Consider the following 12,623-nt stretch of genomic DNA (forward strand, 5'->3'; position numbering starts at 1 on the left):
TAAGTTCTAGTACATATTTAAAGTCAATCTCATCATTACTAAATGTTTGCTACTATTTCCCAATTCATATTTCTTGCTCTATTAATTACATCTTATAGGTAATATAATAACACTTGGATCCCCAAATGCTAAAACACATGGACACCTCTGATCATTCTTGTCATTTACACCCTCTATTGAATGTCTATTATGTATCAAGTTTTCTGCTGGAAGCTGTGGACAGAGCAGTCAACTCAACCCAATGAAAGTCCAGTCTGGTGGGGAGACTAGTCAACAAATAATACCAATAATTACCTAACTGCAACTTGCGGTAAGTGTTAGGAAGGAAATTTATAGTGTGCTCCAAAGTTGCCCAAAGTTGCTCCAAAGAACCCAAAGGGGTTCTGCTTTCTTAAAACCAGGAGCACATCAAAATGCCCCCTCCAATCTTCTGATAGAGTCACATTTAGAGGAAGTGAGGGGTGTGGGGCGTACGGGCAACATTTTCCCTACTTATCTGAAATCAGAACTCAGGAATGCAAACTATCCTGGAAGATGATTTCATCCTTCTGGGAAGTGATAGTGTGCTCTCTTCTCTTTTCCTTCCAATATTGGGAGGAGGGAACATTTACAAAGATTTATGCAGACACAAGCTTCATGTGTCATAGTAGAAATTTTGAAGAACCTAAATGTACATTACTAGAGGAGTGCTTAGAGGAATTATGATAAGAATATACTAGGTGCCCTGGCCAGTTTGGCTCAGCAGTTGGGGTGTCCGTCCACAGACTGAAGGGTCTCGGGTTGGATTCCCGGTCAAGGGCATGTACCTGGGTTGCAGGTTCAATCCCTGGCCCGGGTTGGAGTCATGTGGGAGGCAACCAGTCAATGTGTCTTTCTCACATCAATGTTTCTCTCTCTCTCCCTCCCTTCCACTTTGGCTAAAAATCAATGCAAAAATATCCTCGGGTGAGGAGTAACAACAACAACAAAAGAATACGGAATATGCTCCCTGCCTACTAAAAAATAATGAGTTGACTCTTATGTACTGACACAGAATGCTGCCCAAAACACTAAGTGAGAAAAAGCAAACCACTGTGGTATGACTCAGTTTGTTTTAAAAGATGGGCACACATGTTCCATCAGTGCAGACCAAGGGGCCCTGACGGCTGCACAAATGCCCACACAGTGGTCCCCTCCACCACACAATGAAGGAGGTTTATGACTCCTTTAGCATGAAAATATATTTAGTGCAACATATTCTGTACAATATATTTAGGTGCTATTCGTTCAATAAAAACACAACAAGAATGTTAACAAAGAGAACCAGTTGCACGTCAGCAGCCACTCCAGACAGCAGGCATTTTTCTGGAAGGGGCCAGGAGGCTTTCTGGACTCTTCCGTTTCAAGTATGAATTGAGAGGTGCTATACACTGAGACGCTAAATATTACCCCTTCTTACAGAAATCCTGAAAAGAATCAACCAGCTCTGCCGTTTAGTACATGATGAAAAGAAACTTCAACATATTCCCAAAGATGTGACTAAATTCAGCCACAACAGAGCAGATGACTTAAGCCACCCAGCTGCTGACTCAGATGGAGAAAACACAAGGGAAACTGTAAGCAAGTACGTAGTATCAGAAGCAGCTGCAGTTATATCTGTCCTTTGGCTCTCTGGGGCTGGCCCGACGCCTGCCTGTGATGATAGCAGCAGAGCGCAGTTAACTCGAAGGGACCAACCCTCTGTCCAGAATTGGGGCTGCCCGCTGGGAGGGCAGCAGGAAGAGAGCTCCCTGGGCAGACCAGACTCCCTTTCCCAGGGGGGCCCTAGCTGCCTCCACTGCTCATCTGGTCCAGCCGGCCAGGCTCAGGGCAAGAAGCATCCTGGCAGGAGACCAGGGCTCTCCTTTCCTGAGGTCTCCTAATACTTCTGGTTAGGGCCCCAGAGAATCAAAGCAGCCTCTGAGGAGGCCCTGCATAACCCTACGCCTAGGGCACTACAAACCTTCTCCAAGTCCCCAAGAACATGGACCTTGTTCAGAGTCTGAGCCACGGAAAGGGAGCGGCACACTCAGGGAATTCACTTCTTCAATAGTTCGTATGAATACTGCTAGAATTTCAGAGCTTGACGGCCACATGGTCCAATTATGCTAGTATCCACACGGCTATTTCCTAAATCTCTCTCTCCCTCCCAGGGTGAGATGTGCTACACCTCCAGAGGCCTCTGGGGACAGCTGTGTTAGAAAGGGGGGTCCTAGAGCTCTGTTTTCCTGCAGCTTCCACACTGGGCCACGCAGGAAGCAAAGGGCCAGAACCTCCACGGAGTGGACTCTACCTGCGGCCACCCTGCTGGTACCCAGCAGAGCCTAATGGTCAGTTTGCTGCTCTGCCCGGCAGTCTCTATGGCCTGGGAAGGTTCTGTCCCTCTTTTCTAAAAGGAACCCAGGGGGCTGAAGTACTGAGAAAATGAGCCAAAGGCTGAGAAGCCTTTAATATGACACCCAGTATGTTTTCTCATGTGAAGACAATCTCTCTCTAACCTTCAACAGTCCCCTCCCCTCATTGGCAAGATTTAGGTACCGAGAGAAGATAATGAAGTATCTTGTAGGTGAGGCAGCCATAGGGACAGGTTATAATGCAGTGGGCAATGCATGGCAATAAAAGACTCCCCCAGGTGCCAGAGAGGCAGGGAGCTCATCTCATGAGGGAGGATGAAACAGGTTTCAAGTCTGCAGACCTATTTTACTCTGGGCCGGTGCTCATTCACCAAAGTGGTGGGCAAGAGTGCCTGCTCCATTGAAGGTACTCTTCTTTCTGTTGTTGCTGTTCTCCTTTATTGCTTTGTTTTTGTACAAAAGCTGAATTTGCACAAAACAAAATGCTGCACGACATGACCCCCCGTCAAACTCCAGGTACTACTTTATGTACCACTCCTCTCCTCTCTAGAGTCTTTCTTCTGGCTTTATCTAATGCGTCTGAACCTGGTAGGTCTTCCCTTGTTCTGATGGCTTCATCCCATGTGCCTGTCCTCAGCTTGGAGGTCTTGAGCATTTGAGCAGACATGGGAGTCTGCTCTTCAGCCAAGTCCCGGGCAACCTTCAGCAACCTGGTGCTCAGAGCTCTACACCATCTTGTCAGTGAATCACACACAACTGAAGGATGTTATCTGTCAGCATGTCTGTTCTAGTGCCCCGCTGGGTGGGAAACTCCCGCAGGGTGGGGAGAGGGCCGTGCCTCAACGTCCTTTCATGTCCCCAACACCCAGCATTGCATTGCCGACAGCATAAGGGCATGTCCTTGCTGCATAAACCCACTCCCAATGCCAACTAAATGCCTCTCAGACAACTCATCAATTTGGATGAGTCTATAGTATTACCGGTGCAAGTGCCTCAGGTGTTCCTCTAATATGTGACCCGAGGTGAAGTTTGACCATGGATGGTAATCAAATCCTCCTTCCTGGCATCAGGTGCCCAAGACTTGTTCCTCCATGACAGTGACCATGCCTCATTTATGCCTGGGTCCTCCATGCCCAGCACTGGGCCCAGTCCATAGTTTATACTCAAGGGACATTTGCTGAAGGGAGAGACTATCTCCAGGACCCATGCTACTTGGTGGTTTTCCTTCCTACTGGAAACCTCAACACCCGGCCATCTAGAAGGTGGAAGAAAACCCCATAGCTATGCCTACTCAGAGACAAGGAAAACCGAACACTTAATTTTTCCACAACAAATTTGGCAACTTCCTGAGAAGATGAACAACGTAGTGCCACAAATCACAAAATCAAACTCACTGTAACCTTTTTCTAACCAACTCTTCCCTCAATTCGCGGTTTCTATCAACACCACATTTCCCCACTCACCCAGGCCTGCAGCCTTCCCAAAACTTTCACCTGTCTCTGCCCTTCATGGCCTATTAAAAACACAAGGTACCCAAGTGCTGCCTGTTGCTCCCCAATCTCTCAGAAATCAGCCCTTCCCATCCTTTCCCTTCCATTCCTGGCCCCCATGCATGCACAAGACCTCAACCGATGCCCCATCTTGCAGCCTCCCGCCTCCCTAACTCCTCTCCCTTCCTTCACAGACTCTACATGCCACCATCAGGCTACTACTTATTTACTGCTGTTTTCAACCGGTCCACACTTTGCTCAAATAAGAACTCTGTAGTTTTTAAACCATCAAGTCTGTAAGCTTCTGGTCTAAGTGACCCGGGCCCACATTCACTCTCTGTCCCAGGAGCCCCGATTAATCCTCCTGCCTCAGCTTGGCCCATCACTGTCTCTCCCCTTGCAGGAAGATGTAACATTTTTTGCCATCTCAAAATCTTGGCAAAGGTCTCACTTCTGCTTATCCAATCCCACCCACGCTCCAAGACTCAGGGCCAGCCCAAGTGCTCACAAAGGTCCAGCCCCGCCAGCTTCTCCCTTTCCCTCCCCACAGAACTGTCTCTAGCTGTCTGCCCTACATCGCCTTCCTGTTGACTCAAATGCTCTCTCCTGTGCCGAAAGTCAGAAGAGCTGAGGAGAAAGACCATACACTTTTCTAGCCACGTGATCCTGCCCAAACCACCAGACTTTCTCACAGCACTGTTATGATCAAGCGAGAATTTACATGAAGGGGGCTCATTCATCTCACATTCATAATAAGAACGTCCAGGTGGAAAATGTTGGTATCTCTCTATAATCTGCCAAGTACAGGTATTTCCCTTCATTCACAATCCTGCGGCGCTCAGGTTTCAGTAAATATCAATTAAAATAAGATAACAAAGGGAGAGCATACTCTTCATGGAGAACGTGTCTGCATATCTAACGTTTAACCACTCAGGAACTTCTCTGGTACACAATTTTAGGTGAGGGCACAAATGTGTGTAGGGTTAAAGAGGGGAGACCGTTGTTCTGGGCAAATCTGGTGGCAAGGGTGCCGTTCGTAAGAGTGGGGCATGAACACTAAGCCGCCGTTGGGATTGTGGGGCGCAGGAAACAACCGAGGAATAGGGTTGTGAGCAGAGTCCACGGGGTTATCAATGAAGCACGTGGACAAAGAATGCAGGATACCGTAACACGGGGGCTACCTTTCTCCCCACGGCTCGGCCCGTCTCAGCACCGAGCACTGCCGGGGCACACGGCAGAATCGCGCTCAGACCCGGGCGCTCCCACGGAGCCGGCCCGGCCCGCCCTCCTCCGCCCGCCACGCCCCTGCCGCCCGCGGCCCTACCGATGGAGATTTCCTGCGCGTAGGCCAGCGAGATGAGCAGCAGCGGCAGCCCCACCGCGATGTACGTGACCATCTTGTCCACGGCCAGCTCCAGCCGCAGCCCCTTGAACTTGGGCTCCGAGGGCTCCTTCAGCAAGAAGTCCGAGAACACGTACTCGGTGGCCAGGTGGGCGATGGCCATGGCTGCGGCGCGCCGGGCTCGGCCTGGCACGCCCGGGGACAGCCCGGCAACTGCCGGTGTCGGGAGCGCTGCGTGGCTCCTTCACCCCGTCGCCGGCCCCGCCCGAGGCTTTCGCTTTCCCTTTGCTGGCTCCCGGGTTGCTCCCACAGCCCCCCGCCTTTGTGCCGCCGCGCTCCCCGCTGGGCGCACGAGCTCGCGCGCTCGCCCTCGGCCGCCGGCGCAGACCCGCCCCCGCGCGCTCGCCCCGCGCAGGTTCCTGCGGCGCGCGCGCCACCGGCTTCGCGCCTACCGGAGAGGCGTGGGCGCCAACCCGGGAACAAAGTGCTTCCCTCTCCCTCGGCCCCTCCGCTCAGCCCGCTCGGCCGCGCTCTTCCGGAACCGGGAGGGAGACCGAGGACCCCGGGGCGTGGAGTTTCCGGAAACCGCGGTGACGCGGGGCGGAGGGGCTCGGCAGCATCCCGCGACCCTCGCATCTACTTCCCCGTGGAGAGAATTCCCTCACTCTGCTCGTTCTCGCGCTCCTCCCATCCTCATTCCCCCACTGCCATGGCACCCTCACGGGACTTTGGAAACATCTCTAAAAGCAACCTCATAGCCGGTGGACAGAATGGCCCCTTTTTAGGCCCCACCCACAACATTTCCACTTGGTGAATCAGGTTAAAAGGAGCTGCGGATGCTCCAAAGACCAATGGGTACCACAAAAGCCAATCGCGCGGCGTAGGCCCTTCCAGGAGCTCTGAGTGAAGGGAAGAGCTGGTCAGCGGTGGTGAGCCCTGAGTGTGACTGGGCCTCAGGCCTCAATTCTCCCTGCTCAGTCCGAGCTTCTCCTCCTGCTTTCCCTGTCGGTCTTGGTCTGGGAGCCTGCAGAGGGGTGGCCAAGGATGAGTGCATGTTGGGGGAGAGCATCTTCTGAATCACTTACAGAAAGGGGATGTTGAGAAAATAAACAGGAGATGCTCTAATCAGCAACATAAGGAGCAGATGGAACCTTTAAACACGAGGCCTCCTTGGAGCCAGGCTGGGCTGCCTTCTCTGCTGTGTGTGTGTGGTGGTGGTGGTGGTGGGGGGGTTCATGTTCACAAGCCTCTTCTATATGCTTTCAACTCCCACATGTACGTCTCCATCCTGGCCTATCCTCTGAGCCCTGGTCCAACAGCCTGCACAACTCTCCACTTCGATGGCTCCCTGGACTTCAAATTCATAATGGCCAGAACTGCAGTCCTCATCTTCTCCTCAACCTGAACTCCAATCTTCTACATCTTGCTAAATGCATCACCATCCACCCATCTGTCCAACATTTCCATTTCTCCCAGCTGCCATAACCAACTTCCAATTCTCTTGCTTCTCTCTCCTAAATATAGAAAATCTGGCCGTTCTCTCCTTGTACTTCCAACACACCAATTCAGGCCACCAGTCTCTCTCCTAACCAAATATAGGAATATATCCCCTAGGCCTGCAAGTCAGTCTCTCCCACAGCTGCCAGAGGGAGCTTTTAAAAGCTCCAGTCTGGTTATGTCACCTCCCCCTTCTTAAAGTGTTCATTACTTTTAGGATAAAATCCAAAAGGCTTAGCATGGTCACTGCCTGCCTCACCAGCTTCACTATACAGTTCTTCAAGTTTATCAGGCTCCTCGGCTCCCCCAGCCCCTCCTTTGCCCAAAACATTCCCGTAGTAGCCTTTTCCCTGGCCAACTCTTATTCACCCTCTTGATTTCAGATAGATGTCTCGTCCCCAGGAAAGTCTTCTCCGAGTACACTAAACTAGATAAGGTCACTTTGTTGTATATTCTTACAATATTGTCACTACTAGTTACTAGCTGTGGGCCTTGGAAAAGTTACTTGACCCTCCTGTGCCTGTGTTCTCATCTCCAAAGTGGTTATACGTCTTATGATTGTGATAAGGATCAAATGACTTAACCTATATAAAGCGACTAGAACAGCTGATGAGTTCTATTGCAACTGATGAGTGCTATATAAGTTATGTTATTGTTGCCTTCAATTTTTTCTTAATAATAATCATAACTGTAATTCAACAAGTGTTTGTTTGTTTATTTAATGTTTGTTTCCCCCTTTATATGGTAAGCTACACGAGGGCAGGTTCATATCTATGTATACAACTCATATCTAACACGTAACACAAATACCTTGTATATAGTGGGTCTTTTAATAAATATTAAGTGTCTGAAGGAATCTGAAAATGTTTCACCTTGAAAATTGTTTCAAAACAAGTAGCCCAACTTATACTCCTTTATCCACACACTCAAGGCATATGTTGTAGGCCAGAGATGGGCCAGTTCTGGGCTTGCTGGATGGGGAAGCAAAGATGACGTGGACACATTCCGTTTCCTCAAAGACCTCATGGCTTAGTAAGAGGAATAAAGCATTATTGTGGTGTGACAGAGTCAAAGAAAGACTACTAGAGAATTGAGGTCCAAATAAGAGCCATTTATTAGCCAGCCGGTGTCTGATTCCGAACACCTCTGTGACAGTCTTTAGAGACCAGCCTCGATATGCTTTATTACATGCCTTTTATACCTTACAGCAAAAGTTTAATGATAGAAGAAAATAGGATCTTCTTGATATAATGCCCAGGGCTACAACAATGCTGTATAGAATTAGTTTGCCTTGTGGATAACAGGTACACCCAGGCACACCCAGGGACACCCAGGCACACACAAGAACCCAGGAACACCCAGGCATTTCAAGGTAGCCCTGAGCTGCACAAACACAATGCAAGCCAATTCCTTGAGATTGTGGGGGAGGTCGAATCTCTGGTTCAAGACCTCTAGGCTCTGTGGACTCTGTCAGACACGTAGCCGGCTCCTAACAATTTCTTGGTTCAGGGGGTCTTTACAAAACAGATTCAGCTAGATGGCACACAGTGACTTTTCTAATCAAAAATTATGGAGCTATAAACATGTCAGCACAATAATTTACCAATCATCAATGAACATGTCAGCACAACATGTGCACAATTAACCATATGCAAGTTGGAAAGGGTGATTTGTGAAAGATGTGGTATGCCAAGCAGGGTGTGTAAAAGAGCGGGGCCTAGATGGATCTGCCTTTTTGTGTCAGGCAGAGCTGAGATGGGAGCTTTCTAGGAGCAAATGAAAGCATGGATGCTGTGATGCTTCTCTCCTTGTCAAAATCTGCACATCTAACAGGCTCAAATGTCCCTTCTTCTGGAAGCCTTCCTGATCCCTCAGTTGTGATGAATCACTCTCTCCCTACTACTTTCTTCTTCTGGTCCAGCACTTAGCTCATTTTGCCGGATGTGATGGTGTATTGCATCTCTGCTTTCTCATTACATATAGAATTCCTCTGCGGATCTGGGCAGAATCTGCAGTCTTGTGAATTGCTCTCAACCCTGGCAGAGTTTTTTTTTACATTTAGCAGGAAGTCAGTCCACGTGTGTTGAATTTACAATAGAAGCAAGAAAGAGAACTTGCTGGGAAATAGGAAGTAGAGACATCTAACACTGCTAAAGGAAAGATGAAGAGGGTGGGGCCAGAGAAGTAGTCTGGCCCTTTTTCCATCAAGTATTAGGAAGTGTTTGTAGAGAAGTAATGTAAGTAGAGTTGTGCTTTTGAAAGATGAATCTTTCGGCCACCTGGAGAGTGGATTGGAGCGCGGATTGGAGCGCAGAGTGGAGGTGGAGAGGCCAGGTAAGAGGCTGTCGAAATTTTGCACATGGGAAGTAATGAGAGCCCAAATTGGTGCCCTGCCTTTGAGGATAGAGATGAATGGCACAAAAGAAAGTGCTAGTTAAGGGAGACATTTTTCCTACTATAAAAATCAAATCAAACAATCTGACATGTGCCAAGGGTCTTTGGAAGGAAAAAGAGAAAGCAGCTTCAACTCCTAGATTTGCCACTGAATGCTGGGTGATTAAGAATGTGTCACTGAAAATCTCTGAGCCTCAGTTCCCTCATTCACCAATTAAGGATGATACTGCCTACCTGATCAAGTTGTTCTGAGCATTACTTGTGATAATATATTTAACAGTGCCTGCCTCATCATGGGTGCTTAGCATTTGATAGTTGTCATTACCAACCTCAGGAATTTAAGGTGTCACACATTGCTTTTTTTTAAAAAAGATGCCCACTCTCAACACTTTTATTTATTATTATTTTTTCCACCACTTTTATTTATTTATTTTTTTAATATGTTTTTTGCACCTGGCTGGTGTGGCTCAGTGGTTGAGTATCCACCCATGCACCAAGAGGTCACCAGTTCAATTCCCAGTCAGGACACATGCCCAGGTTGTGGGCCAATCCCCAGTGGGAGCATGCAGGAGGCGGCCAATCAGTGTTCTCTCTCAGCGATGTTTCTATCTCTCTCTCTCCTTCCTCTCTCTCTCTAAAATCAATAAAGAAAAATATATTTTAGCGAGAGAGGAAGGGAGAGATAGAGAGATTTGAGAGAGAGAGGAAGGGAGAGGGAGAAGGAGAACCTCTATGAGAGAGAACATTGATCGGCTGCCTCCTACACAGCTCCTACTGGGGATCAAACCCACAACCTGGGCATGTGCCTTGACCGGGAATCAAACCAACAGCCTCTTGGTGCATGGGTTGACGCTCAACCAGTGAGTCATACTGGCTGTGCAACATTTCTTTTTTTAGTAGACTTTCATTTCTAGAGCCATTTTATAGTTACAGAAAAATTGAGCAGATGTATGGGTACAAAGAGTTCCCATACACCCCCACTTCTGTACCCATTCCCCCTAATATTAACATCTTATATTGCTATGGTACATTTGTTACAATTAATGAACCGATATTGATACATTAATATTAATTAAAGTCTACATTATCCAGGTTTCCTTAACTTTTACTTTGTATCGTTTTTCTGTTCTAGGATTCTATCCAGGATACCACATTATGTTTAGTTGTGTGGATGAAAAAGGGGCCACATACTAAACCTGACAAGCTCAGGGGAGACCTGCATGATGGGCCTTATAAACTCACAGACTGAAAGTAACCACACAGGATGATCTGAACATAAAAATTCCCAACTGAAAACAAGTCATGGCAGGTAGTCACATCCTAGGCCGATATTTTCCTTGACAAAGGTCAATCTTTAAGTGTGCCTGTCAATTTTGCATAAGATAACATACCTTTGGAATGTCAGAGTGATCCTCTTTTTCCAGACTCCTCAGGGCACAATCTCCCATCAGTGCAAGAGACCACAGAAACCCTCATTGTTATCTTATTGCCCAAATACCATCTCTGTGCTGTAAATGTTAATTGTAAACTATCCTATTTGTACCAATGTAAAAGAAGTACGTCTCTTTGTTTTACTGTTTATCCAATCTCAGAGATTTCTCTGCTTGGCTTTGTCCCGCCTCCCTAATCTACCACCAATGGATTTCACATAACCCTGCTAACGTCTTCTCCTTTGATTCTAGTGTATAAAATAAGCTGTAAAACTGCCATTCTCAGGAGCATTTTCTCAATCTGTTGAGATTTTGCTTCCCAACATTGTTGTTAGTTTGGCTCATATAAACTCTTGTAAGACTTTCTTAGGCTGGACAGTCTTTTCTCAACATTTACCTAATGCAGTCGGCAGGATTCTGAAGAAACTCATCCAGGACCACCCCAGAGACCCAGACCTGGTGCTAGGTACCAGCAGGGGCCCATTGAGCCCCTCCAGATCCCTGCTTCACATCAGATGAACTTGGGTGAGTTACCTCTTGGAATCCAGGACTTTCCCTTTGCTTGTGGGAGGGGGTCTAACTTTATTTGAGTTGTTCTTAGAAAATCCTTGAGGTGGTACTAAAGGCTAGGAGTTGAAATTATTGGCTAGTCTTAATTTCAGCTTTTCAATTGGAACTACTTACTGCGAGTCTGAACAAAATTTTTTTGCTAGATAAATGAGAACTTGAATTCATTCAGCTTTCAAGAAAGAGGGAATACAAATCAACCTTGCTAAAAGGAGACATTCTACACTATTTTCAAGGGCTTATTAACCAGCTTAAAGGAATTGATAGTAACTGATTCATTTCACAGTGTGTGCTCCCAGAAGATAAAGACTTCAAAGACCATGGCTTACAATCAGGAAATTTAGTCTATTGGAAAAGACATCAAATAAAAGGTATTACAAACAGGTATTACTAACTAATCCAGGTGCAGCCAAACCTAACAGAGTTGACTTATGGGTTCACATTTCTCATTTTAAAAAGGTGCCTAACTGCAAATGGACATCTACTCCTGTCTCTGACCCTTACTTCTACCTACGGTGGAGATCCAAGACTCTCCCAGGACGAAAAGCTACGGACATCAAAGGCAGACTGCTATCCCAAGACATGGACAAGGCTTGTACGCCTACAAATTAATATTGAACTGAGGGACATTTGTTTCATCACTTTTTTGCCCACTAATAATAGTTCAATTTGTTCTTTGAACTTTTCTTGAACCTTGTTCTTATATCATTATTGTTCATGATTGATGAAGATACATGTATAAAATGATTCTTATATTGCTATTATCCTTCTTGTGGGTTTCTAATGGAAACAATATCTCTCTCTTCAGACTTCCTCCCTTATTGAATATGAGAAGTTTAACTTGGGTACCTGCAAATCTTTCCCATCTACTAGAAAATAATACTCTGATCATCGTTTATCTTAATGAGATTAATACCTTGTTAGCCACGCATTGGTCTTCTCCTACTGTTAATGTAAACTTTGGTACATCTTTTTCTGGATATATCTATTATAAAGGACCCATCTTGGGAAAATACCTTCAAGAACACCTCCCTGATAATTCTTCTGGTAGAATTCTATATGAATCTAATTTAGATGAGTATTGTGTAGCTGTAGGAATGGATGATAAAAATCTAAGAAAAATACCTGGATATGATGGAAGAAGACTTGCGGCAGCTTGCCCTGTCTGTTATAGTACATTTTGTCCTCAGACTCACCAGCCATGCTCTTGTGGCTGGGTGCCTATAGAACAGAAAAGGAATCAATGGGTCCCCTTTTCAGAAATTATTGGGATTACTTGGTGGTAGATATGTCTGTAACTACCTCACCCTCCTTGCATCCTGGATGCTTGTAAGGAGCCCTATGGAATATTCAAACTCTAACTCACTTTGGGGTTACTTCTACTCATTTAATGATGGCATAAAAAACTCAACATTTTGGGGTCTATTTCAAATACCCCAATAGCTCCCAAGCCATAGCCATCCAATGGCAACAAGATTCCTGGTGGATCCAACAACATTGACCCACTATAAGAAACAAAAGGGGAATATTT

At 46.6% G+C, this 12,623-nt stretch overlaps 1 protein-coding gene across 1 annotated transcript in view; it reads right to left on the minus strand.

Moving 5' to 3' along the window:
- Positions 1-5,367, minus strand: part of PANX1 (pannexin 1) — a 44,842-nt gene extending 39,475 nt beyond the window's left edge. Inside the window, exon 1 of the mRNA XM_036259296.1 lies at positions 5,187-5,367. Within this exon, the coding sequence (XP_036115189.1) occupies positions 5,187-5,367 (181 nt within the window). The remainder of the gene's footprint in view (positions 1-5,186) is intronic.
- Between the last annotated feature and the right edge of the window lie 7,256 nt (positions 5,368-12,623).

This window comes from Molossus molossus, unplaced genomic scaffold, assembly GCF_014108415.1.
Source record: "Molossus molossus isolate mMolMol1 unplaced genomic scaffold, mMolMol1.p scaffold_m16_p_13, whole genome shotgun sequence".
In the NCBI taxonomy this organism is placed as follows: Eukaryota; Metazoa; Chordata; class Mammalia; order Chiroptera; family Molossidae; genus Molossus; species Molossus molossus.